We start from the raw sequence: 27,947 nt of genomic DNA, 5'->3' as shown, positions 1-27,947 counted from the left end.
TCAAATTACATAATATAACGCACACCGGTAATTTTCAACCGGATCAACAATAGGTGAGATATTAGATTAGTTATTGACATTTCAATTATCAATAACAAGTTTACGGCCGATATTCACAGTTCGTTTTTATTTCAACAAGATCTCATCTTAATCGTCTTATGCTAATACGGCTCTATGATTGGTTAATAACATCTTATGATTAATTGAGACGGTCTTGAATATAATAATCGGCTATGAATACCGGCCTATGTTTTTCGAAAAGGAAGATGCAATATATCTTAAAAATCGATACTTGAAAAAAAAAAACTCGGCCACGTGTTCCTAGCTATTTTGACGTGTTAAAAGATTACACGTGCACATGTACATACATCGGCACACGTGCGAACGCGCGACACGATGTGTGCATTCAACGGAATAGTATTCACGTAAACACGAGCTTGTAATAATTTCCTTAGAAATTAACAAATATATGTATATTCCACTATCTTACCAGGTATGTTCAGATAAACCACTTTATTATTCCGAATTCTCATCACAATGGCCATTGTTTCCGTAGTGAAGTTTCGAACGACACTCACGATTATAAGTTTATTGCCAGACAGGCGATAATCGCGTGTAACCTTCCGGCGTTTTTTTTTTTTTTTTTTTTTTTTTTCACCATGGACAATGTAACTTGGCAAGGCGAAAATACGACGAGCACGGATGAACAAAAAACAAACGAATCGCAGAGTTCGTTGTCGAGTCCCAGGTTGTATCCCCGGGAACTCGATGAATTCGTGTAAGTGTGAATAAGCGAATGTTTAAGTCCTCCATTGACTACCAATCAATCTAATTCTAAAGCCGATATCTTCCACGAGGCGCGTAGTTGACAACGAAGATTCGGATCGTGTGGTACAAGTTCGTCGAACTGTACTATTTGCACTACTGCCCGCCCTTCGCCGTCACACGTCACACATCACACATCACACATACACACATACGCACAATAATCGCTACGTTGTGCTCGAATCGCGAGATGTCGAGATGGACGGGTACCACGTATCGTGATAAAAGCGTCACGCTGGCGATGAACCGGATCGCGCCGACAAAAAAACTACACTTTGATCGCGAAGAAAAAGCCGCAATTTAATGACGATCAATCGGTTGATGAAGAGAGGTACACTAATCGGTCGGCAGCTAGCGAGATCGGATTTTCGACGCGAACGTGTCAATACGACGGATACGTTACGTTTACATGGCGGGGAGGGGGACGCCGATTTTTCCATCGGTCGCACGCCTCGCGGTCTCGCGGTCTCGCGAACGTCGCGTCGGACGAATGCACGAATGCACGCACGCGGCACGCGGCACGCGAGAGGCGACCGGGCGAGTCGTCGGTGTCGTAACGAGCGCAGGATCATGCGTGCACGCGCGCCACGCGCGCTCGCCAGTTGCCCCCGCTCGAATGTCGAATTACGCACGCGGCACGGAGCGATGCCGGATGCCGGATGCGTCGGAAAAACGACGAATGTGCCAGCCAGACCGATGACGGCGAATTCGGCCCCCTGACAATGAGATTTAGAGCCCACCTATTCGTTTTTCCGTTGGCTCGCTCGCGTCGCGGCCGCTGGGCCTTATCTCGTCTATTACATCCCCTCGGGATCGTTTTCGGTTTTCCGCATCGTGCGAGGCGCGAGCGATCCAATGAAACAGCGTTGTCGCAAGCCGCTTTTTTTTTTTTTTCCCCAGCGCCGGCGCAGGCTACAGTCGGCACTCTCGTATGTGTGTTGTATCGTTAAGCGAGCGAGCTGTTATGTTCTGTCGATCGGTATCTTTGTGTTATCTCCGTGTTTCATCCGGCGAATACAAAGAGGAACGCGCGAGAATCGAGAATCAAATATAATATCGCTCATCTCTTGTTTTATATATTCGGATTCTTCTCGACGAGCGTGTGCGTACGTATATAAATGCGCAAATTGAATTTATTATCGTGTGAGATTCAAGCGAAGCCTTAACAAATATAAACATTATTGCAAAAAAACCTCTCTATGAACGACGTTCGCAAAGATATCGATTACAGTTTATTTATTCGTTATTAAACAGGAGAATGTTAATTGTATCGTATTTATTTGCGAATGACTGAGAGAGAAGCTTTCAAATATTTAATCGAAACATTTTTTAAATTACCTTCACAAGTCCGCTCTCTTCTCTGTAGTTAACACAATTAAAATATGGCGCTTCATATTTTTCATCTATCTCTTTTTTTACATTAAAGTATAGTACAATACAATATTTACAATTAAATAATTATTTGAAAAAAATCTCAAGTTAAAATTATATGAGATATTTAATAAATTATAATTAGTAAAGTATAAGATTGATAGATGATGCAATTCATAATGAAAGATAAATAAAAAGAGAATACGTAGAAGCTTTTTATTGATTGTACGTTTTTCGAGAATTACTTTCAATGTGAAGATATTATGCTGTGCTTTAATTACGTATTGCTTAAAATAGTTATATTATTAATAAATAAGTGCAATTGAAAAATTATCGCCACAAGCTTTCAGTATTAAAAAAAGATATGTCAGGTTTTCGTAATTGTATAATCATTTTTTTCGGAAGATAATAATGATGTCAGGCATTTACTATTAATAGACAGCGTATTCCCTGTGTGTGTATAGTGACATATTATATATAATATAATACGTTCGTAGTATCGAGCAAATAAACTCCAAGGTTGCACGTTACAAGCATCTTTATAACTCAAACGCACACACAAATGCCAGCAGTTAAATGTATGTGAATACGAACATGTTGGTCAGCAATCAAAATAATTTTTCTCTAAAAATATATGTATGATTAATAAAAAAGTTTCTTCTATATTTTTCACTTGTCTTTCTCTTATCAAAAGAGAAATCATTTTTTAGTTGTACGACAATTTCCCGAATATTTCATATTATCCGTTATTGTAAATAAATATATAACAAATTGAAAGAAATCGTTCTTTTGCAAGATCTTTTTACGAACTGAATAATTAATTTTAACTTTTAATACACACGATAATTTTCGGTCCTTTATCACACATGATGAGTCATTCGTGTCCCAGTTTAATTTTCATCACTTTAACAAATATTATACAAACATTATATTAACCCGGTAGTAGGCGTGAATTGACTAACATTTTAGTAGGCGCGTCGCGGCTATTTTGAAATATATTTGCTACACTAAGTTATATATATGTATTGTAATTACACTAATTACTATAATGATAAGTAACAATTAATAAAAAAACTTTTAAATAATGTTTCATTATTAATCAATTACAAAGGAATATAATTACTGGAAATAATTTTATTTATATGTATAATATATTTTTATTTTTATTTTATCTTACGAAAAAACATTAACAAACATTTGAACAAATTGAAAGGTACAAATGGAAAATAGATAAACGACTGGGACGCGACCATTCCCGGATTAATAAGTGACACATATGCTTTGATATCTTTAGAAAGTATTTTTTAGAAAGTAAAAAAAATCGTGTATCTACAAAAATTGTACATAAATATTATAACTAATTACTCGAAGTGCTCTTAATTTTTTAAAGAAAAGAAATATGCAAGACACGAATGACCCAATTATCGTGTATATTAAAAGTTTAAATTAAAAAATTGATAAATGATACATACCCAAGTGATTACACAGCAGTTCATGAGTCTCGAGATCCGGATAGTCAAATGTGTCTCTGCAGAAGAGCACCTTGGTGCCTGGCGTCGCGGTGAAGCCTCCTAACGCGGCCGCGATGGACGAGCACAGCCAGGAGGGCTCGGCACCTTCGAGTCTACGTAGAAGTGCCCTGTAGCGGCAATATCTAGGATATGAGAGTACTACCACCTTCGTTTGGAAGCTGTCCGATCTTTTCAAAGAGTTCAGATTGCTTTCGTATTCCTTCTGCTGTTTCTCGACGTCCGAGAAATCGATCCCCGGATCCGTCAGCACCTGCGGCTGCGGCATCTCGTATCTAAGTGGACTAGTCTCCGGGGACGACGTCGGGGTCGTTGGATAGGATACTTCCCGTCCCCACGACCATTCCAACGTAGGTGAAAGCCATGTGACTAGGTCGTGCACGCGGACGACTACTTTTTCTGAAATCGTCAGCACCTCGTCCTGCAAAGAAAAGTATTTCTCAATATAGGATGTGTGAATTATGGACGTGGAATTATTTAAAAAGTATTTATCATTAGGGACATTATCATCTGCGCAGATAAGTTAAATCGAAATCAGTAATAAATAAATATAATATATAAACGTGTATAATATATACACTAGAAAAAATAGTTAATTATTATACTGTTTCCTCGTTCGAAAGCGAGAAAGTATGTCGAAAAACGATAAAAATTATGTCCAAACAGAATGTCAGTTCATGTACAAGTGTAAACAGTCAAATGAAAAATATATCATTGATGTATCTAGTAATAGTATCATATTATAGCATAATAGTCGATAATGACAGATGTTTATCTAAATCGGAAGAATATAATTGTTATAGCCTATTGTATGAAGCCTGTACTCGGGTAAAATAGTACATTTTCGAATACTGAATACAATAAATAAAATGAATGAAATAAAATTCGAAGCCACTTTTCAAGATTCAATTTTAGTTTTTTTCCTTTTTGCTCTGATACGTTAAACCCTTCTTACAATGAGATTAATCAAACTTGAATCTTAACATTAAATTTAGATCTTATTTCGTTCAAAATTGCACCATTTTAATCTATATTGTAATTATTCTGTAATATATATACTATAATTATTCTGCTATTTCATTTTGTAAGTTGTATAAAATTAACAAAATAATGTAAATATTCATCAACGTTAGGATATTCGAAAAGTCCCGGATCCCTTAAATATCTTGAAAAGTAAGCAAGTATTTTTGAGAAAAAAGTTTCGTACAAAAGTTGTATAGTTTAAAATGCTCTATTTACTGATCAGTTTGATCTTAGGTGACAAAATACTATAATGAAGTTATTTTCCATCTTAAGAAACCATTTTAAGAAACTTGAAAAGTACTTGAAAGTTACAGTATCGCCGGCATTAGAACTACTAAGAGTGTCTGACCGACTAAAATCTTTTAAATGTTGTTCAGGATCGTGACTTGAATAACATTTGTCAAGATCAAGGCCATTGGAGGTTATACCTCTTATTTTCATTTTTACGTAAAAATGAATTTTTAATGCAAAAATAAGAAAAATAATCTCCAATGGCTTTGATATCCAGGACATGATGCTGAACAACATTTAAGAGGTTTTAGTCATAAAAGTTCTAACCAGTTACGTTGGATAATGCTATCGGCGATATTATAATTTTTGAGCTTTATAACTTGAAAAGTACTTAATGGAAAATAACTTTATTATAGTGTTTTGAAAAGCTCTTGACACTAGCGATTAGATTCTGAAATAAAAAAATTGAATGTTTCATTTAAAAAAAAAAAGATTTGATCAGTAAATGGAGCATTTTAAACTATACAATTTTTGTATGAAACATTTTTCTCAGAAATGCTTATTTTTCAAGATATTTAAAAAGATCCGGGACTTTTCAAATATCCTATCTATCTTGCTATATATACATGTTTTGATGTTCAAAACTATTTTCGTTTTCATAACTTTGTTACAGGTATTTGAATTTTACAGTTATTAAAATATAATTAATATTATTTTGTTTTCTCCTAGAGAATGTACATACCTACATAAAATATCTAACTTAAGTATTTATATCTTTATTATTCTAAATAATATAAAGAATATAAATAATATAAAGAATATAAATAATATAAATAATATAAATAATATAAAACTTAAAATTTCATGATTTCGAGAGATATAAAGTAATGACAGTGACATTTTTGATGTATATGGAAGTGTGAAGGAGATTTCAAGACTGAAGAATAACTCAATTTTTTTAAATGAAACATCTGATTTTTTAAATAATATTTTTCTATAGTTATTTAATTATTTTACATGTACAAGTATTAAGATAAGTTTAGCAAAAATCAATAAATTATAAAACATTTGATATACTTTAGTCATATTTTGATACACATATAAATAAAAATATTATTAAAAACTTATTATCAGTAACCTATTGATATATTATTTTGCATAAAATATACTATAATATGTTATAGTGAAAAATAAAATATAACATAAAATATGTTATAATGAAAAAAGTCTTGTTGAATTAATTCTAACAAAGTCAAACAAAAAGCTACAAATCAAATATTTATAGTTAATCAAATATTTACATATAGTTATTTATAGTCTATCAAACATTCTAGTCGAGATAATCAGAAATTCGGTTACAATAGCTCAAAATCTCTGATTTACATTAAATTGATTAAAATACATTTTGAATGTGTTTCTTGTTGGTATAATAAGAACATTTTTCTCAATAGAATTTTTAGTTTTTAAATGATTTATTAATGATAATTGAGAGAGAGAGAGAGAGAAGAGGATTGCTGTTGCATACTTATTCTACATATTAATTTTTCGCAAAGCTTGATTTAATTGTTAGCAAAATCGATACATTGTAGTATAACATAATACAGTAACAAGCAATAGCCAATGTATCATTAATAGAATTATTATTTTATGAAACAAATGAGACTTTTATTTCACTATTTTCATGCAACAAATGTTAATAATTAAACCATTATCGAGAGATCGCGAACCAGCATGCGAGCAAAGATAAGGCATGATGAATTCGGGATTTTGGCGGGAAGAAATTTTTCCGGTAGAATTCCCATTTACCTACATAACATGGCTCTCTCATCGGTATTTGTACCGACTTTCAATTGAGAGCTAGCGACTCTACATGGGAATGCTAGGAACTTGCGCGCAAAAGCTTTCGCGGTGAGATGCAACTATTTACTATCGGGGGGGAAGAGGGAGAAAGATGAGAGTGTGTATAATAGTCTCTCCTTTCTCTATCTATGTAATACGTTATACATATACGTATATAATCCACGCGATATAAACCGTGGTTTATGCTGCATCTCGAGTGCATCGTTATCTGCTCCGCCTCCACGATAATTTAATTGTTCGCCGGTGCTTGCAGAGCGACGTCATTTTCGCCAAGTTTGACTTATTACTTGCCCCGTATGCCTCTGCTCTTTCCGCATTAGACGCATAAATTATTATCGCCCGTTCGAGCAGAGTTCAAACGTTTACGCAACCTCAACGATACCATGTGTAATCGAATGACTTCATCGCAGCTGCGCTACGTGTACATAAATTTATTGTTTTCATTATTAATAAATTATCTCATTGTTTATTTCTGACAGTAATAATTGCAATATAAGGTAAGTGACTCAATAAGTGAATGTGCTTAGCGATTGAAAAATCAATAATATATTTGTATTGTTATGATATTTGTTAATAACGATTTGTTAATAACGAAGAAAGAGAGGGAGAGAGAGAGAAAAGATAATAAACTAAAAAGAAATTAAATATTTTATTTCAAAATAAGTATTAAAAACATAATTTGATTGCAAAAAAATATGTTTATTATTTTAAATGGTCGCAAGCACAATCATATTTTCACTCATCATTTTGAGTAAGACGTAGTGTTTACATGTTTTTTCCAATTTAAAAAAATATCGTACTACTTACATAAATATATAATATTTTTTATGATTGTAAGAAATTGCAAATTAAATTAAAAAAATTTCAGTTCTTATTATTCAATTCATTCATTGAGCATTTACTTTAATTATACGCACATCCGTTATCTATTTAATATGAATAACAACTGTTCTAAATAATTATGCGTTTAATTTCTTTTTGCAAAGGACCAATAACAATTATTATATAGATATGTACAAATTTATTTCGAAGCTTTTAGCTTCGACAAGAAAAAAAAAATGATTTTTCTCGTATTTCCGAACGTAGCTTCTATAGCCACCGACTCTATATAATCCAATAAATTTTCCGCACGAGTGAAAATCCGCGCGCCGTAAGAAAGACACACTCTTTCGGTAATTGTGCAACGCGCCAAGCGGAGCGTGATTTACTTCGTATACGCCCAGGGCGATTTTATATGGCGGCTAACGGAAGATAATTTATTGACGTTGCAATATCCATCGGACCGAAGTTCGGAAACTTTATTTATACGTGATATAGGGTGCGGTCCACTTGACGCTACAAATGCTTCGAACCTTTTGACTGACCAATCGGAAGAAAGAATTTTACTAATTGACCAATGAAAAAAATCCTTCAAAGCATTTGTATCATCAAGTGGGCCATAGCTTATAACGTTCTATTTGATTTGGGAGCCACTGTATGTTGCTCGGGTTATACTTTCATCTTTTAGCTCTCTGTGTATTCGTCCATATTCCCCCTTCTTCTCCCCAACCCCACAGCCCGCTCCTCTTCGCTCTTCTTCCCGTTCTCGTCCCAGAGTTCTTCCAATAGTAGTTTCCCTTCTACTATAACCTTTCTACCGGTCTCTCTCTCTCTCTCGCTCTCGCCCTCTCTTTCCACTGCCATCCTCCCTTTCGCTCTTTCCCCTCAACCCCTTTCTCGCTCTCCGTCTTTGTCTCATCTCGCCCTTCTCTCACCATTCCTCCTCAACCCCCGCATACTCCTCAACCCTCCTTCCCCATCCTACCACGCGCCTCATTCCGTCGTCCCCACTTATTCGCTCGCTGTGCTTCTCCCCCGACGTGTGTTTCTCTCCTCTTCCCCCTTGGCTCGCGACCGGCGCTAGCGATGGGCCCGATCCAATTCCCCGCAAGCTGTAATTTTCAATCGATTCGCAAGCAGCTCTTGTCGTCGAAAGCCATCGACAGACATTAGAATAATCGCTGTCCGATCTAATAATTGAATCATGCTCGCATCACTTTTCGTTACTTCGCGTTAATTCCTTTGCGCGACGTTGCGTTAAATAAAACTTCAAAGTATATTTTTCGTTTGATTAACAGATAATGCCTTGGAAATTCTCTTTACTACGATGATATTAAATTTACAAACTTGATTCTAATTTATTGGTTAATAATTCTGTCGAAATTATTAATGATTCTTCAGAATTTATTTCTATTGTAAAAAACATAGTTGAAAATCAAAAATATAAAATTTCATATTTTATATATTCCCTTCACATATTTTATACATTTCAATATTTAATATGTACATCAATATATATGTATATTCGATACATTTTATATTTAAATATATCAAATTTTATTATGAGACTAGCTTAAAAATATTTTATCCATGTTGATCATGTATTCGGTTGGAATAAAAGTTCGTAGTGCTACGAATTTCAAAATTCAAGCAGCTGTAACTTCGTTAAAAGTGAACGAAATTTAAATAAAAAAAAGTTTTTATAGTATAACTTAAAATCTACTTTTGAAAAATTATTACGTCTTTTGAGTTTCTGTAAGTTTGGTCATTTTTATTTGTAGAAAACTACGAGCAGAATAAAAATGGCAATTAAATTATTATTTACAGATTTCGTATTAAGATGCCGATGAGCAAAATTGTTAAATTACTTGTGATATTATTACTCTGGCTTCGGTTTAGGTTTGTGTTCCAATCGACGAACACTTAGCTTGAATTGAAAATTGTATAAATTCACAAAAAGAAATATGATTAGGAAGAACCGTCTTGACCGAATATGGCTTTTTCCATTTACGCAAAAATGGGAATTTTTCTTCCCATTTTGTGCCAGGTGTCTGAACAAATTTGCAAAAATTTTCAATTTACTAACGTGAAAATTTGAAATTTTCTCTATAAAATCGTTTTCTAAAAATGTTTCTAAAATTTTTTGTTACGAGTTATCGCGGATTAACTAAAAGGAGCATTTTGACTTTGATTACTACATAACTCTGTCAAAAAGTATCGTAAATTATAATTGAAAAAACAAAATCTTAAAGCTTTGTTCTATCAAATGGTAATTACGTCAAATTTTTGTTAACAAACGTGTAAACATAATACGAGTGAAGTGTTAACGTAATAGACAAACTTTTTGTTCCAACCCAATATTTACATTATTTGAACATCACTCTGCAAAATAGTAATTTTACAATTGATTAAGCACACGAATCCATAATGATGGCATTACTATAAGAAAGGCGCACAGTGCGTATCTTACTGAAATCAGAATAATTTGCAGTAGGCTCTACGAAGCAATTTTGAATGCGAGAGATTAATTCTACGGAAGAGAAGGTCGCGACCTCGAAGAGGTTGCGGTTAACCTTCCGTATCGAGATACCTTAACGGAAAAAAGTATTGAATACCGTTTGAATCACGTTTGATCCCATCGCTGCGTCCTACGCGCTCGCGCGTGCCAATTTGTCCTGCTTCTCCTCTTTCTCCTTTCTCACTCTCTCCCCCCCCCCCTCTCTCATCGCGAATATATTCAATATTGAAAATAAACCTTACCACGGGAGGACAGACAAAAAATTATGATTGAACATGAAATATATCATGAAATAAATGTCGACATGAAATCAACCTCCATGAAAAGATTGTTATAATTCTTTGTCATAATTTATTCCGAGACATAATGTATTCTTAAACTTAAACTGTCTTAAAATCCTCCTGACATACTTTGTGAGCTTATCATCTTGACATTTTGTAGAACTGATGCAAACATATTCTTTTATTCCGTCATAATTTCCATACTCTGAAATAGTTTTCATTAGATAGAAAATTTCCTTTATGTTTTGAGAAGTTCATTATTGAGATTGGCTCATCATATCAATCAGAAGGAAATTTTTTCGAAACTTTCAGTGAATTTATTACTGGGGCGATTTCCTAGGAGGGTTCGAATTTTCGGGAATTCCGAAGTTTACGAGACGGTTATTCCACTTGCCGAACATGATTTCGCTGATCGATTGTTTTTGTCCGCGTTTGCGGCGGCGCGGGCGCCAGCGACCGTGAGTTTTCGCCACAAGCACGGTGTAATTCAATTTTGAAGTTCGCAGAGTCGTGGATTTAACGGGAAACAGTATTGTTAACGGCATGCGAAACAAATGTATCGGTTTGAAGTTAGAGTACTTTGTTAAAAGTTGGTCTCATCGTGTGAAACTTGGCGATGATATTCATTCCGCATATTCGCACATGTATAAAAAAAAAAAGGAAATTCATAGAGTGTTCTTATAGCGTAGCAATTTTTTCATAAAAATCTCTTGCTTTTCCACGTAAAAGAGTTACCGTGACAACGGTAATGAATTTCGATGAAACGCGAGACTGCGAGATTTCACTTTTCCGGCATGTACCCCCTTGACTTCCGCATTTCACGCGAGAAGCGGGAGAGCGTGTGTAGACGCGTGTAGCATCGTCACGATTGTTCTAACGCGGTTGTAGCCGAATGCGACGGGCGAGGCGAGGCGAGGCGACGCGAGGCGTCGCGACGCGCCGGCTGCAGTTGAACCCTTCGGCGCGGCGACGCGGTGCACGCACACGGATACGCGGATACGCGGATACGCGGATACTCATACGCTGCGACAGCGAGTCCACGCACCGCCCCGTGTGTCGAATCAGAGTGATAATGTATTCCGACGTTGCTACGGCGATTCGTACGAGGATGTGGCCGATAATCTAAACTGTCAATTCGGTACGCAATTAACATATAGAAAAATAACATCTTTTTCTTCGCAATGAGAGGAAAAGATCTCTTTTAAAGATAATAAGATAGGAAACAAGATCGTTTATGTTAAATAACATTATTTTAAAATCCGAAGCGCCACTACGGTCTATTGAGGTGTTGGACTAATATATATTTTCAAACAAATGAATTAATTTCAGAAATGATAATTACGTGCCGACATGGCACGTCGGCATTAAACGCAATTGATCTGAAATAATAATAATCCCCCCAAATTTCCCAAATTAATCTTAAAAAACTGTAATAAACTTATTGCGAAAAATATTACCTCGGCCGGGAGTCAAACCCGGATCTCTTTTAAAGATCTCAGCATAATCATTAAATTGTCAAAAGAAAATTAATAATTCATTGTACTTGTGTAGTTTTAAAATATACGCAATAAATGTAGGTTTGTAGAAAAATATATGCAATCGAACGATTCACGAAAATAGACTCAACAATGTGTTTTGTTATTTTCGTTAATCATTCGATCACATATTTTTCTACTCTTATCGCGAATATTATTAAATTTATTTATCCTTTAGTCAAATTCAAGTAACAAAAAATTAAAGAAATATAAGTACGTACGATAAATTATCAGTTCCAAAAATTATTAATTATCTCATTTCGATTTATTCACGACATATTATATGAGATATCATTAATACTGAGTGGTATGAGACATCCCAAACGATATTTCGTACAGCTGTTAGCATATATACTGAAGAGTGGGATGAAGACGAAGGGCTTAAGCCAAGACTTGGGTGGGGCTAATTATCAATATGAGAAGAGCGGAATAGAGAAGCGAGCAGAGGGAAGCAAACTGCATCATTAGACTTTCAAAGGAAGCTAAAAAATTTAAGAGACTGAGAGATTTACCTAAAGATTGAAGGAAATTTATACGTTACAAGCAATTACAAAACTGATAAACGATAACTTATAAACGATGGAAATTAAAATGCTACTTTTTAATATGATATACGTTACTGTATTTGAATATATATTTATTAACAATAATACAGCTCTTCTCTCACTTGTAATTTGATATTTATCTTTCTCTTCCTTCTTAATAACGGGTAATAATAAATCTTTTATTGGAAAAGGCAATCTTTTAATTTCTAAATGACCTTTTGCATTATACGTAGCCTCTGAATATAATTTTACAAACGTATCTTATATCAAGATTTAAATAAAGGTGAAGCATGTCCACCATATTATTAGCATAGCCACGAAAGTTTCTATCTGCGTAATATCATCTCGTATCCAGCACTTCTTTATCTCGCGCCTCTCACCAAACTTCTTAAATGGGCTTTTGTAACTTAAATGAAAATAGATTCCAAGAGAGAAACGTGTTTCGAGTGAGAAAAGGAAAAGAGATAGGCGTATATACTGAGAAAATTTTAGTTTACATTTTAGCGTGACGGTAAAAGATGTTTTCGTATACAGTCGTTGTACGCGGTTGTAATTCTTATCGTTTTCGAGTTATCTAAAGCTAGTCATGTAAACTCGAGGCATAAGATATAATTAAAAAATAATGACCGATTAAAATTCACGTCAACCATTTGACCACCGATAATAAATATATGCTGACCAAACGCTATTGATTAGATAAAGTCTTTGTATTTTTTAATTACGCTCCGATATCCGTTATGAACCGCATAAAATTCACTGTACAAATGACTAATTGTAAAATAACTGAAAAAGAAGAAAAACAGATGAGGAATCAGAGTACAGAATAAATCCGCGATACTGCAGTTGACATATTCGTCGAGCGTACATAACACATTCATACGCAGAACGGGATATGTAGCGTCTCGACGCAGTGGTGGTCAATGTCTTTATATGCACGCTGCAAAATCGAAAGTAATTGTGTGCCACAAAATGTTTGAGAACATTCATTCAAATGCGAGAACATCCATGATGATTTTGATGAAACTTGCGTCACGTGTCAGAAAATATATGCATTACAATATATTTACAATAATAAAATATCAGGGTTGTTGCGAAACAGAAAAAAATTTCTTTTCCCTGACTATTACCCTGACTATAAAAAGGAGCACTAAATGAAAATAAAGATAAAAATATCAAAGTTTTTTTTATGAACTATAATAAAAGATATATTAAAAACGTAATAAAAAACTTTTATAGTAACTTTTTAAAAACATTTTTGAGACGAAAAGTTTCAATGTTGTGCTTTTAAAAGGAAAGTATTTATCTTTTCATCTTCGATATCTTGAATTCTATCAAACATAATTTTTAATTTCTTCAATTTTAATTCTTTCATTTCATGAAATAGCCTTTTTTCTTTTAAATTTCCGTTTTTCTTTATCTATTTTGAGTCTATTTTGCTCCTTTAACGGAATTATTAGCAATTAAATAGAAAAAAAATCTCTGACTTTTCTATTTACGTATTTTTTAATTTTCTGATTTTTCGTGGGTTTCCTAGTTTTTCCTGACTGTATAGATATTTATAATTAAAAAAAAACCTAGCAACCCTGAAAGAATTTATGATTAAAAGCAGATTGACAAAATGGGAAATTACAAACAATACAGAGAGAGAGAGAGAGAGAGAGAGAGAGAGAGAGAGAGAGAGAGAGAGAGAGAGAGAGAGAGAGAGAGATAATAGAATTTTTAAACATTTTCAGAATTTTTACTTTTATCATATTTTGAATTTGGATAGGTAGAATTATTACGTCGAATCGAATGGAAGCAAGAGGCAAATAACATGTTCGGTGCAATGTATTTTTCGACAACATACGAATACATGTTGAAAGTTTGCATGTATTTATCTGCATCGCACGTTTGTTCTTTTAAAAGCTAACAATACGAGGCAAAATGTAAACCGAACACTTTTGCAATACGATCGCAACAATACCAGCATGATTTCAATGTGCCGCATAGAGACGAGCAAACACAATTAGAGATAATAATAAACCGTTGTCGAGCGAAATGCGTTTGTCGCAAAATTAAAAAAAATAAATGCGTTGACAGGATCGATAGAATTAATCAGAATCAATGCCAAGTAATATGAATCAGCGTTATTGAGAGCCGCTGGGAAGCATAAATCACTGTTAGATTAAACCCTGGAGCACGCAGTAGTAGATGGGCGAATGGTATGCTTTCAGGAAATATAGGGTGACCCAAAAGTTCCGATCCATACTTCATTGATCTGCAAGATAATCGCTATTAGAGCTGACGTCGAGTCAAATTGAGCATCTATCAATTTATTTAATGAAATATTGTTTCAAATATTATTACTATTATTATGCAATAACAGTAAATAATTTACTTATTCGAGAGGTTTAAAAATATGTTTTCTAATACATCTATAATTATTAATAATTAATTTCATGCTATAAATCAAATTAGATGCGATTGATTGTTTTATGTGGCATCATGAGTTGATTAGATAAAGATTATTATTATTGTCTTTATAAATATTAGATAAAGATAAAGAAAAGTATCTATCATCAATTATTATATTTCCCTAGAATATTTTCATTATAAATCTGCAAGTGAATCTGAAGTCGGACATTTTGTTCGAAGGATAATTCGAAAGTAATTTTATGAAACATTGCAAAACTCGTAGATTAACAATCGATTTTTCCTCGTTACATAAAGCAATTGTTTTGTAATTTTTTCTCGCTCGTGCAGAACATATTTCCAAAATTGTAAAATTACTATTAAACGGGGCAATTAAAATCAGGCCAGCAATTAAAGCGTGCGTAATAGAGACTTCTCGTCGTAGCAAAAGTCGAACCTTAATACGAGAGCGATAAACGGGTTTTTGCACAATTCGACTATTCTGAATAAAAACAGAACTACCTTGGTATATCGTGCACGAGCTCGGGTTAAAAGGAATTTGATTATGCTCGATGGTTTACACACGGTGCTTCTGGATCGATGCAGCCTCGTGGCTCCCTCCTTCTTCTCCCCCCCCCCCTCCCTCCTCCTTTCTCCCTCCCCTTCTTCCCCTCTCACTCTCTTCCTCTCATCAGCCCTCTTCGTCTCCCGTCCGTTCCTCTCCTTTGCACCATTTGCCCTTTCGCCTTTTTCGTCCGTTGCATATTATATATAGCTCCAAGTATTGCCGTGTAGTATGCAAATATGCACACGGACGTACACACAAAAATATTTGACCGTACTTCTTATTTTAATTTAAATTTATACCATGCCGTTTTCTATGTGCAGATAACGATATAACATCATTCTCGCTGGCGATCCGATAAACGTTAAATGGTAAATACGGTTTGTCAACGATGCGGTATGCCAAGAAGATGACGTTGAGAGGAAAGTCGTTTCTTTCCTGAGATATGCATTTTAATATGCAGTACATATAAACTTCTCTATATCGTGCAACGTAAGGGATTAACCAAAAGTAACTCGAGATGTATTTTATTAAACTGGTAGGAAACTGGTAGGAAACGCTGAGACGATTAAACATAATTGATTACAGTCCTTCGCCCATGCCCTTATAAACAGAGCTTTATCGATTATGTACGTAATGTCGCTTCACAAAGGCCAGTTTATAGCATGCCATCAAATTATTAAAATCACACACACACACACACACACACGCGCGCGCGCGCAGCGGGGAGGGAGAGACATTTGCTAATAAGCTTTTGAAATGACAGGCTCGTGTCTCGGAAATTAATTAAATTAATATTTATCAGAATATTATAAATGCTAATACGATGAGGTGGAGATATGTAACGATCGATAATGAAGTAAAATATGTTCGTTATTTGCGTCAAATTTTTTTCATCTTTTATCGTAGACTATAATTAAACACATGCAGCATTTCATTAATTAATGATAAAATTGTACATGTCTGTAAAATTCGTTCAAACTCTCTACTCATAGATGGAGTACCCAGTGCGACGATCGTTTCTTCCTGTATAAGTCGTGCCGAGAACTGCAATAACAGAGGGGTCGAGCAGTTGCTTCTTTAATTCAATAACCTCGTGAAACTGATACGAAACGTCCACATTGGAAAATTGCAGCAGCGCTCTCGGCGATCGATACTTGCGCAGCATTTCAAATTAAAACGCACAGCGATTTTTTTATATTCACTCAGTTAATTTAAACACATTTTGCAGAAATTACATTATACATAAAATTTATATATAATGTTTGAAAGAGCGATACAAAGAGAGAAATATACATATAGGACAAATATTGCTGTAATGTGTATTTATATATAAATATTTTTTGTGAACTCCATCCTCCATAAATCAAATATATTACACAAATGAAATATATTATAAAAAAATGATGAATCACAAATGAAATATATCATAAAAATGACGCAGAGGTATTGAGATTTTATCATTCTGCAAATATGAGCGCGCGCGCGCGCACACACACATCTCTGAATATAAATTGTTATTGATGATCTCTTCGAGAAGAGTGGATTCGCGCGGCATTAGTTATTCAGGCGTAAATAAAAGACGATTTTATAAGAAGATTCCGTTTGAAAATAAATTTAGTCGAATATATCTTTGAATTTGCACTCCGGCGAAATGTCTGACTATATCAAATGCAAACGAGTATATTCAACTGCGCGCAGCGATTGTCGACCGTCGTCTTTCTGTCCCCTTCTTCGCTATAGATTGTCGTAACCATGGGATTTCTGAGAGCGAGTGAATTATCGTACTAACGCTTTAATTATCCACATCAAAGTGTATTTTCATGCTAAAATACGTTTGTCTTGACAAGTATACAGATTAATTTAATTTAAAACATTAAATACAATTCCTTAATGCAATTTTTATATGGAAAAAAACGTTTTTGTTAAAGCATTAAAAAATTTAAGTAAATTCAGATCTGAAAATAATTTTATTGGAGTATCAAAATAATTTTCTACGAAATTCAAATATGACGAGTAATGCTGCAAAAAATTTTAGCAACCAGTTTGTCCTACGTAATTATTTTAACGTAATCCAACAAAATTATTTTCAGATCTGTGTCGAGCTAAATTTTTAGATATTTTATCAAAATCGTTTCATTAATTTATCTAAATGATAAATTTTGAATAAATTATAATACAACTTATATTTGTACAAAAAGTGCAATTTTCTCTCTGGAAGTAAATTAAAAATAAAATTAAACATATATGGAATAAAAGCAGCACGAGATTTTTGAAAGAGAATAGAATCTCGATAGAGAAAGAAAGAAAAATTTTCCTAATAGAAAATTGCTGTGCAACTATTAAATGAGATTATTTGGCAGAAAAGATGGGAAAAAATTATATGATTTCATATACTTGCTATTTTTTTTTTAATTATACGTAGTTATTGTATTTTTAAAAGTGTGTAATAAATTTATACGATCTCGAAACATGCATTTCGTGCAACTTTGTTGATCGTTATTGGCGAGACTTGAAACGCGCGAAGGCCTTGCTCGCAGCCGGATGAGAAAGCGTGTTGCAGTCGATGCACGTATTTACCGATACACGCGTGTTAGTATTCACGCAAGGTCAAGATGATTCGTGCCTCCGATTGATCATATTCTTTTACAGCTCTTGTTACCATCATATTGTGAAACGTCGTTTCAAGGACGAATCTATACGCACGCAAAAATGTAATGATTTGCGCGACGTCTTTGAATGAGACTCTTTCCGGATTATCTGTGCTTTTCATACGCGTTTCATCGTGTAACGAAACTTCACGCGAGATTAATGTAATATATAATAAATCAGTACGTACATCAAATCGGATGTAATGGTTTCGCCGATTGTGGAATCCATCTCATACTCGGTAATCTCGACATTGTAAAGCCTTCCAGAACAAGTTTCGAGGAGAAGACGTAGGTATGTTCTTCATTTTCTTTCCACGAAGAAGTGCCGAGAATATTTTAATAAACGATATTGTATGACGAGAGATGTAATGCGAAAAGAATTGGAGACGTTAAGAATCAGTAGAACATACAGAACGACTTGAGAATAATATTTCTCATCTTGAAAGCAGAACTTTTTGACTTAAAAATACGATGTATCCGAAAAGAACAGTTTTGCTGAAATATCTAAAAGTTTAAGTGGATACACATAGATCTGAAGATAAATTTTGTTAGACTATCAAAATAATTATGTAGGACGCTCAAGCTAGAATATCAACATTTTTTTGCAGTATTGCTTGCGAGTTTTCTACATAAATATTTTGGTGGATTAACAAAATTTCTTTCAGATCGGTATCTAATTAATAGCTAAATTTTTATATATTTCAATAAATTTTATATATTTCATTCATTCTATGTATAGATATATATTGTTATCTTGTTGTTAGCGTGATTTTAATTGTATGTTTCATGTAGAAACTTATTATCGTTGATCGTTATAATAAAGAAATTCCTAAGTATGACGTGTCGTACATATATGGAATTTGAATTGAAATAAATAATATTAATGATATATCTACCATTTCTTATAATTCTCACTGTTAAATAAAGAATTATGCAAGATAAATTATGCAAGATAAATTATATAAAGAAGATATTTTATCTATGACAGTCGAATTACCTCGGCGACGAGCAATTTCATGAATATGTATGAAAGCGTTACGGGAACATGATGTATCTCTTGTTTCAATTTCCGCACATAAGATTATTATTTGTTTGTATTTAGAAATTACAATCATATTAAAAATTATGAAAAAATATACAGGGCGTTATCGCAATCAATGTTTATTGAAAAAAATCGAGAGACACGAAACGCTCACTAATACTTGTAAGACTTCGTTTCAGCTGTGTCTTTAGTAAGATATCTCTTTAGTAAGATAAATTAGTTAACAATCTCGCGTGAGATACATTACACCTATGGCTATTACGGGAAGAGAAAAGTGAATAAACGAACGAAAAAAAATTTCTTGCGTAAAAAGATAACGAAAAAATTCTTTCCGAGGATACAATCGTGCCGCTTATTTAAATTAAAAATCTTGTCCCCAGTTGAAACAATGCTCGACGTGACGTCATTACCGCAACTCGCCCTTTTCACCCGTATATATGCGCGATAATCATCCCATTGTGAGCAATGCCGGAAACGGCGTAATGCCAGGATGTCTCGTCTCGATCTTCGAGGTAATTAAAAATGGTTCAGCGGCCACGACGGAAAAGCGCAACGGACCGCGTGAGAACCACTTTGTTTCCTGTTTTAGATTCCATGAAAGGCGAATCGGCATGGCTCAATCGCTAATTGCGCACGGAAGTTCTGCTAATGAACTGATACGATAACGATAAGACTTTTTTTACTCGCGTCGGCGAGTTACGAAAATTTTTAAAATATAAATGCAAGTTTAAAAAATATACATAAACTTAATTTTTTTTAAGAAAATAAATTAAATGCTATCTAACGTTGTACGTGTGTGTACATATAAAGAGATAATTGATAATAATAATAATATTGTAATTCTAACTGAAGACCTACACAGTCGGAAAATTTGTATTGAAAATATTTATATTACGTTTCACGTTCCATCTACATTTTTGTGTTAATTTAACATAAAATAAATATGTTAAGAAGTAACACACGTATTATATAAATAAATATTATGTACAAAAATAAAATGAATATTATATAAAAAAATTAACACAAAAAAGTAACATTGAGATAATTATAAGCAAAATATTCTTGTAGAAGCATATTTTCTGATAATGAATAAAATTAATTCTTATAATATGTTAAATTAATATATTTCGATAAAATTAACGTTTGCAATTTGTTAAGTTAACATATTATATTTATTTCGCTTAGAATTCACTTAGCTTTAAAATACATTATTTTTGTGTCGTTTACTTATTCATAACTTGTGTTATTTCAACTAAGAAAAGTTGAATAGCAATTTAACTCAAAATATTCAAATAACAATAACACAATTACACATTATGTTAAATTAACACTCGCATATTATAAAATTTAACAAAAATTTTAACAAAGATCAATTTTGACACAAACACAAAATATTTTCTACTGCGTAGGAGAAACCCGTGTAAATAAACGCAATGAAAAATATTTCCAATATACAATAATCACATTCTAGTGAAGTTTCGACGATTGTATGACCAGCGGACGCCAATTAGGAAACGGTTAATGAGCGTGGGAATTAATGAGGCTAATACTCAATCGGAATATCGGAGTAATGTGCTTCGAACGTGCAAGATGAGGAAAGTTCTTGTGGCGGCAGTGACCGAACCTTTACGTTCGCCATCAAGTTGAAAGCTATTCTATAAGTCTCAAACGTAAGACTACATGCATAACGTGATGCAGTCATGCAACATTGGTGCAGTGCTATTCCTGCATCATGACTCGTTCCAGTGGTTCTCCATCGGTTTCAAAACAAATTCGATTAATTCAATTCGCTTACATTTGTTTCGTGTATACATACGTTTTGTACAAATATATATAAGATTATTAAATATTTTTAAATATTTATTATCAATTTCAGATTGCGCGTGCGCACGCGTTAATATTTCTCTGATCTTACATATATCTATAAGATCTATAAGATAATCGGATTCTATTTGACCTAGTATGTCTTACCTAATATATCCTTCTCACTATTTATCGGTGAATTCAACAAACTGCAGTTGAGCAGTCTATTGAATTTACTGTCGTGACTCGCACAGACTATCCGTCTGACTCGATTGCATTAGTTTATCGTTCAGTTTGTTCATTCTGCTTGTTCATATTGTTATTAAAACAAAATGCAGAATGTCGTAGTCATGAATGATGTAATATTTCGTAGGTAATTGCGTTCTATAATTACTACATAGAATGAACACACTAAGAGATAATTATCAATTATTAATGTCCGCAGTTCATTTTATTGTAGTTTTGTGCTTATACTTCACAATAGTGTATTTAATTTATATTTTCGTCACAACGTTTTATTTGTAACTAAAGAGGAAACTCTTTGTGAGATAAAACTAATATGACTAATCTAGTATAGGCACACTGAGTGCACGAGTATATAGATTGTAACATTTTTTTAAATATTTTATTATTACACATTTCATTTGCTAACTATCGTGAAAAAAGAGGATAAGTAAATATAATAAATAGATAAGTCAATTGTTTGCAAAATAGATTTTTGTGTATTGTTACATGTCAATGAATATGTTAATAAACTTAAAAAAGTAACATTTTATTTCCACTTTATTTTCCATTTTTCAAACATTATTTAATGAGAAAGAGGAAAATATAAACAATGTACTTAGGTCATATTGGATATACATGTACCCAGTATGGCCTAAATGCCATTTTCTTAAAATCTTCACTGCACTTATGTAAATATTTAATTTGGCGCGAGACACTGTCGTGTCTCCTGAAAATGTCTTATATTTCTTTTTAATGTTCAGAAATGTTTTCTCTTTTGAATCTGACCGTCAGCTTTCAATTTTAGATTCAACAAAAAATTAAACAAAAATCGCAAAAGCTCAGGCCATACATGGTCCGATTACCTTATGAAAATTTGAACAATACACGTAGAAAAGTTTCATCGATAATAACGCGTCAACCGCAGGACGAAGGAGAAAATATTTTACCTAAATAAGGCGGAAGATCGCGTGCGTCAGTCCTTTGTAGCGATGTAAAAGTAATAAGCAAATTCTGGTTTGACTCGCCTCCCCTTTATCCTCGGTTACTTTATCCACCCTTTGAGCACACCTCGGACAATTCCTACGCCGCCGCACTCCCCTCATACCGTACAAAGCGTGGCAAAAAGGGTCGCAAATTCGCATTAAAGTCGCTGTCGCGACTTCTTCCCGCCTTCCCTACATTTTCGAAGCACTCTCGTCGAGCCAAGAACATGTAAGGAAACAGGACGCAAAATGTGTGCGCGTCTGTAAATATTTACGTGTTGTGTGTTATATATAAATCTATCTTCGCGAATTATTATACACATATAAATTATTCAATATTGAATATATTATATATGTATTGAAGAATCCACGAATGTGATTTTTATCATTTTGATATCAACGATATTATTGAAATTAACATCAATTCTGAAGCGCCTCGTGTATTGCCATAATCATACAAATCAAATGTACACAATCATTATGTAAACGCTCTCCCGAGGAGTTATTTGCGTTAATCGTAAATAGCGTTTTTAAACGCAATCGGAAATCGCAGAATCATGGTTTAAAATTACGCCGGCCCGGCCGGCGTGAAAGATAACGAGCTGCACACATCGTCTTCAGTTCTCGTGATAACGAGGGAAGCTTAACGTTAAGAAAATATACACATCGATGCACCGTACGTATTTATATGTATTATCATATATGCATTATCGTTATTTCGGAAATGCGGCTCCGCTGCATCCTGAAAAATACTTCCGATGTAATTTTATGTAAATGTTCTCAGTATATACAAATATTTCAAAATTGTTTTAAATATTTTACTCGGGTGTTATTCAAATATAGAAAGTATCTCGTATACAGAGGGAATATTCAGAAAATATTTCAGTAAGACATGTATGGAAATTACGGTACAAAAGAAATCTACGCGACATCCTAAGAATACCTATCGGATGCCATAGGAAAAATATGTATATAAGTGTATATAGGTAGATATGGCGGTGGTTGTACGAGCAAAAATATTCTCGAGACATCTCGCGCTATAATATGGGCTATCACAGGGTTATTATGATTTCTCAGCGAGAGATACGTCGACGAGACGTATCTCGCAGCTTTCCTTTCGTCGTGTGAGTCGAGCCTGCGCCCGCGCGACAATTTACGCGTAATTTTGTCGTAAATTTGTCAAATTATCCCGCCGCGCCGTGTTAAACAGCACGTCACGGCGCGATCGCTCGTTGCACTTTGCATAAGTTGCGTTGCACTCGATTGTTAGTTCTATCTCATTATCAGTCAACGGACTGTCGTTGCCGCCAACCGTCGCGGTTGGAAGAGGAGCATCGGTGAAGCAGAAGCAGCAGTCACCTACCGGCCTCGCGCCCGCTATCATTTTTCAAACGCTCCCGAGTTATTCTTTCACGACGTTGATTGATGACGGAGACGTGTTCGCATAAAAGATTCCACCGGGCTGCGCCATAGCGATGAAAGGGAAGATCTAAAGGATCTTTACCCGGCTATAAATTGCTAATGTTTTATTGCCGTAATATCGCGCGATGACAGAGAGGGAAAGGTGGAGGAGAGGAAGGCGCTAAAGGTTCTTTAGACTGTTTCGATCCCGATTATGCTGGCTAGTTAATACCGCAGGGCCACTGATGATACCGCACTGGTGTGATACGACGAAATTCGGAAGCGATAGAAGGGACGAAGAAACCCAGTTGTTGTATACTTGTTAGTTGTTGTTGCAACGCGAGTGACTCGTTAAAGAGCTCAACCGAGTGAAATAGCTTCAGTACAGCCTTGTCGTACTAACTCGTACAAGGCGTACCGTATTAAATACGTATCTTTCTCTCCTAAATATCACCATCCGTGAACAACTGGCTCAACGAGAAGCTAAAAGCGAGTTGCAAACGAACCTTGTGTTTCGTATTAATTCAATAGTGCGTTACGTGACCGTATGTAATTTAAAATCAATACTAAAAACCAATGTGCAGTTTAACTTTACTTTTAAAAAAGAATCCCATTAATAACGAATAAAGTAATATTGAATAATATTTAATAATAAATTACATGTATTATTACGTTACGTCGAAATAATTAAAATAGCATAAACTGTAATATCTCTTTTACAGAATAATACGCAATATCAGCTAATATTTTACTGACCATATAATTAATACTACACTGATTAATAATTCGTTAATGCTGTTACTATTATATTAATATTGTATGCTCCAAATTACCGAATCCGAATACAAATTAATGTTAAAAAATAAATAAATAAATAAATAAATAAATAAATGTAGCGGCTATCGGAAATGTAGAAATTGACACTGCACCAATTACTCTGATAATTAATTCTCCACAACGGGAGAATTAATTCAAAAATATTGATATTACGTTACTTCGTTAAGTATACATTTATAATTACTATACGACAAAATATTTACCTATATATAATAAATATTCACTCATGTATACCGCTAGTCTAGTAAACAAATCCGTACAATAATTAAGATCGGTACGGTAATTAATTGTACCTATTCTTTGCAATATACATCACGTACATTACACATTTTTTACGTATGTAGAATATGCATATACATATATGTATATAAAAGAGAAATAGACATTTAAATATTTGTGCGCGCATATATTTGTATATACGAGATTCGCAAATTAATTAATTATTATATTATTAAACATAATTGACCTCGCGTCGTGTCTAAACGCGATTCAATCAAATAATAAATTCATCGACGTCAACATTGTTAATCGAGTCGTTAATTATGTTACAGTGTTGTTGTTTGCATTACCATATTCCTTCGCAAGCGAGTGAATAATTTACAGTGAATAATTTTTTGCTCTCTTATCATTAAGTTATGCTCAATAATTATGAAGAACATTGACTGTCGTGGGCCGCTCATAAATTACAAGATACCTAATATCCTTTCGCACTTGCAAATAATCTGGATTAATATCCGGAGTAAATTCTAACTTAAGACTATTAGTTAAAAACGTTCGTATATTTAACTTTCCAAAAAAGTGAAAAAGTAAAATCTATCGATGACTTTCAAAAGAAAAATAGTCAAGTTTCTGAATTGTGTCCCCGGTAAAATCTACATTCCCGACATTCGATATCTTTGACCTAATGAATCAAAGTATTCTCCGATATAGTCGTTTCATGCGAGTAAATCTCGCAAAGAAGAGCGAAGAGTAATTTCAAAAGATGAATGCTAGCTGGCAGGCAGTATGGCTGTCAGCAGCTAAAATCTCGCAGATATATATATATATATAAGAAAGGCAAGGGAAAGGAATTCATCTATCGATTTGAATATATGAGGGAAGAGATAGTTAAGGAATTATTCCATAATGGCGGAGAAACAACAAAGTTCGATGCCGAGAGAGAAATTTATTTTCCGGCTGCAAAGTAGCGTACGTTATGAGACGCGAATAAGCAGCAACATTGTGAGAAACTTTCGGACGAGTGATTTGCCATCGCGCGAAGGGAGAATCGTTCTCTTTTTCGTCGACAGCGAATTTCGGAACCGAAGACCTTCCGAGAGATTATTCTGGTCATATTAAATTCTTCAGCGAGATAGGATTCTCGCGGCACGGTGCCGCACCGCGAAAGATATTGTTGAAATCCACCTCGCATATTCCGTACTTTATATGTAGCGTGCGTTCCTGATACGAGCTATTAAAATGGAAATTTAAAAGACGAGTGCATGTGATACCGTGAAAAATATTTTAATCGATGTGGCAGTAATATAGTTTAAAGAAGAAACGCATCATTAATCGTAATAAAAATTGGCATAGAAATAAATTACGTAACAGCATAGAAAAAAAAAAGATTATATGATATAATTCTTATTTTGAAATCTTTACTTTCACTCTAATATCTTTATTTTCGACATATAAGGCTTGAAATAAGATTATTTCGCCGGCATAATTTGCTTACACGTAAAAATTTGATCTATACATATATAGTTACACCGAGAAAAAAATATATTTTCATTATTTAATAATAATTTTCTTAATTTGAAAGGAAATAATATCGGATAGAAAATTACAATGTCTTCAAATCAACAATGAGGACAGAATATTGTTGAAATTTGAGATTTGATTATCAAATTTATTACATAAAAAAAAGATTTCATTATTGATTATGTAGGGAACAATGATATTGTGTTGAATATAATCGTTTTAAATTGAGAACAATTTTTTTTTCTGTAAATATAAATTAAATATAAAACATATTTGAAACATATTTGAAACATATCAGTGAAACTAGGTTACACTCTAGTCGATGTTATTTACCATTGCGTACCAAGGAGGAAATTGCAAATTAATCAAATTGGTTAAGCGAATCAATCAAGTTACCTTACCCGTCGTCGCAGTACGAAATTTCACGAAATTTCATTCCGTACTACTCTATATCTCCGCGTGAGTATAATTATGCAATTTTACTGGTATAAGAAATACTCTGGGGCGAAGTAGGTACGCTGGCGCGTCAAGCAGCCGCATTTACATCTTTATACGCTGACGGGCATTAAAGTTTGCGCATGTATGCAGGGTGATTTTAATATACCTGGCTGCGTACACATTTCCGCAAAATTCGTCAGTTTCGTTCGCATAACAGTGAGCGTTTTAACATTTAACACGTTCTTCATTCAATTATATTATACTTCCTCTTTCATATTACATCTCCTGAATCCAACAATTTTCTCCATGGCGCTCGACGTATGCGGATATTTAATGGAGGAACGCAACTGACCTGGCACGCTGCCACATATATACGAAAGCTTATCCAAGCAGCTTATCCAAGAGAATCTGTCGAATTACGGGCTACGACATAACGCCGTGCAGCGTTAATTATTAAATATTTAGCCACTCCGACGTTTATTCTTTCCCCCCCCCCCCCCAAAAAAGTGAAAAAAAAATTCTTTCTTGCGCGGAGCGTTTCGTTTGGAGCGTCACGAATGACGATGGGACGAGTTATAAGGTCATGGATTGACTATTAACCAAAGCTAGCTTGCGACAAAACACTCTGTTGCTGTGAAAACACTAGCAGCCAGCACTAACTTACCCCCCCCCCCCCCGCGCCTTTGTGAGAGAAGGGTAATATCTATGAAATCGCCTCGATGTAGCTCACCTCTGGATCGATAACGAGATGTTTCACGCGAGAGAGACGTTTCAGCGCGGCGCGCGCGGTTACACTACCAATCCCGGTTAAAGCTAACCGTGAGTAACGCGACTCGTCTGTTCCTAATCTATTTTATAGCTGGAGCTATATTCTCCCACAGAGCGAATCGCTAACTGAGATTGGCTTATCCCTTCGCGGACAAATTTGTCGAAATGAGATTCAGTTATATAGTGTTGGATCAGGTAAAATAATAATGTTATCGTGCAATAATCGAAATGAATATTCCTATGAAATATCCACGAATCCGCTCGAATCCACGCAGTAAGCACGGTCAAGGGTGATGAATGACGGGCGATCGAATTTCAATGGAAATTCGAGAATTTTTGTCGCGACAGCGACAAACGTTATGCTTTCGAGAGCCTCGGTCGAAACTGCAACCGCGCGTGAGGCGAGAGGAAAAAAAGAATCGGCGGACGCGTTTACCAGTCCTTCAAAATGGTACAACAAAATTGGAAAATTGTATTGTATTTCAGAGAGCGACGGGCAGGCGTCGAGCACGTTTACACGGACAAATATTTATATCGCGTTGACGGTTTTGTTTATAAATGGCAGC

At 34.4% G+C, this 27,947-nt stretch overlaps 1 protein-coding gene across 4 annotated transcripts in view; it reads right to left on the bottom strand.

Annotated features, from left to right (window-relative positions):
• The window catches only part of LOC105147137 (uncharacterized), a 173,057-nt gene that overhangs the window by 8,959 nt on the left and 136,151 nt on the right, over positions 1 to 27,947 (bottom strand). For 3 of the 4 annotated variants that reach the window (XM_011057948.2, XM_087405571.1, XM_087405572.1), the window contains exon 3: positions 3,669 to 4,146. In XM_011057948.2, the coding sequence (XP_011056250.1) occupies positions 3,669 to 4,146 (478 nt within the window). Of the gene's footprint in view, positions 1 to 490; positions 3,646 to 3,668; positions 4,147 to 27,947 lie in introns of those variants that run through there. The other variant, XM_011057951.2, reaches the window with a different exon arrangement.

This window comes from Acromyrmex echinatior, chromosome 4 (genome assembly GCF_024713525.1).
Source record: "Acromyrmex echinatior isolate Ae372 chromosome 4, ASM2471352v2, whole genome shotgun sequence".
Lineage (NCBI taxonomy): Eukaryota > Metazoa > Arthropoda > Insecta > Hymenoptera > Formicidae > Acromyrmex > Acromyrmex echinatior.
The sequence above is the reverse complement of the archived record's forward strand: the minus strand, read 5'-3'. Positions and strand labels throughout refer to the sequence as shown.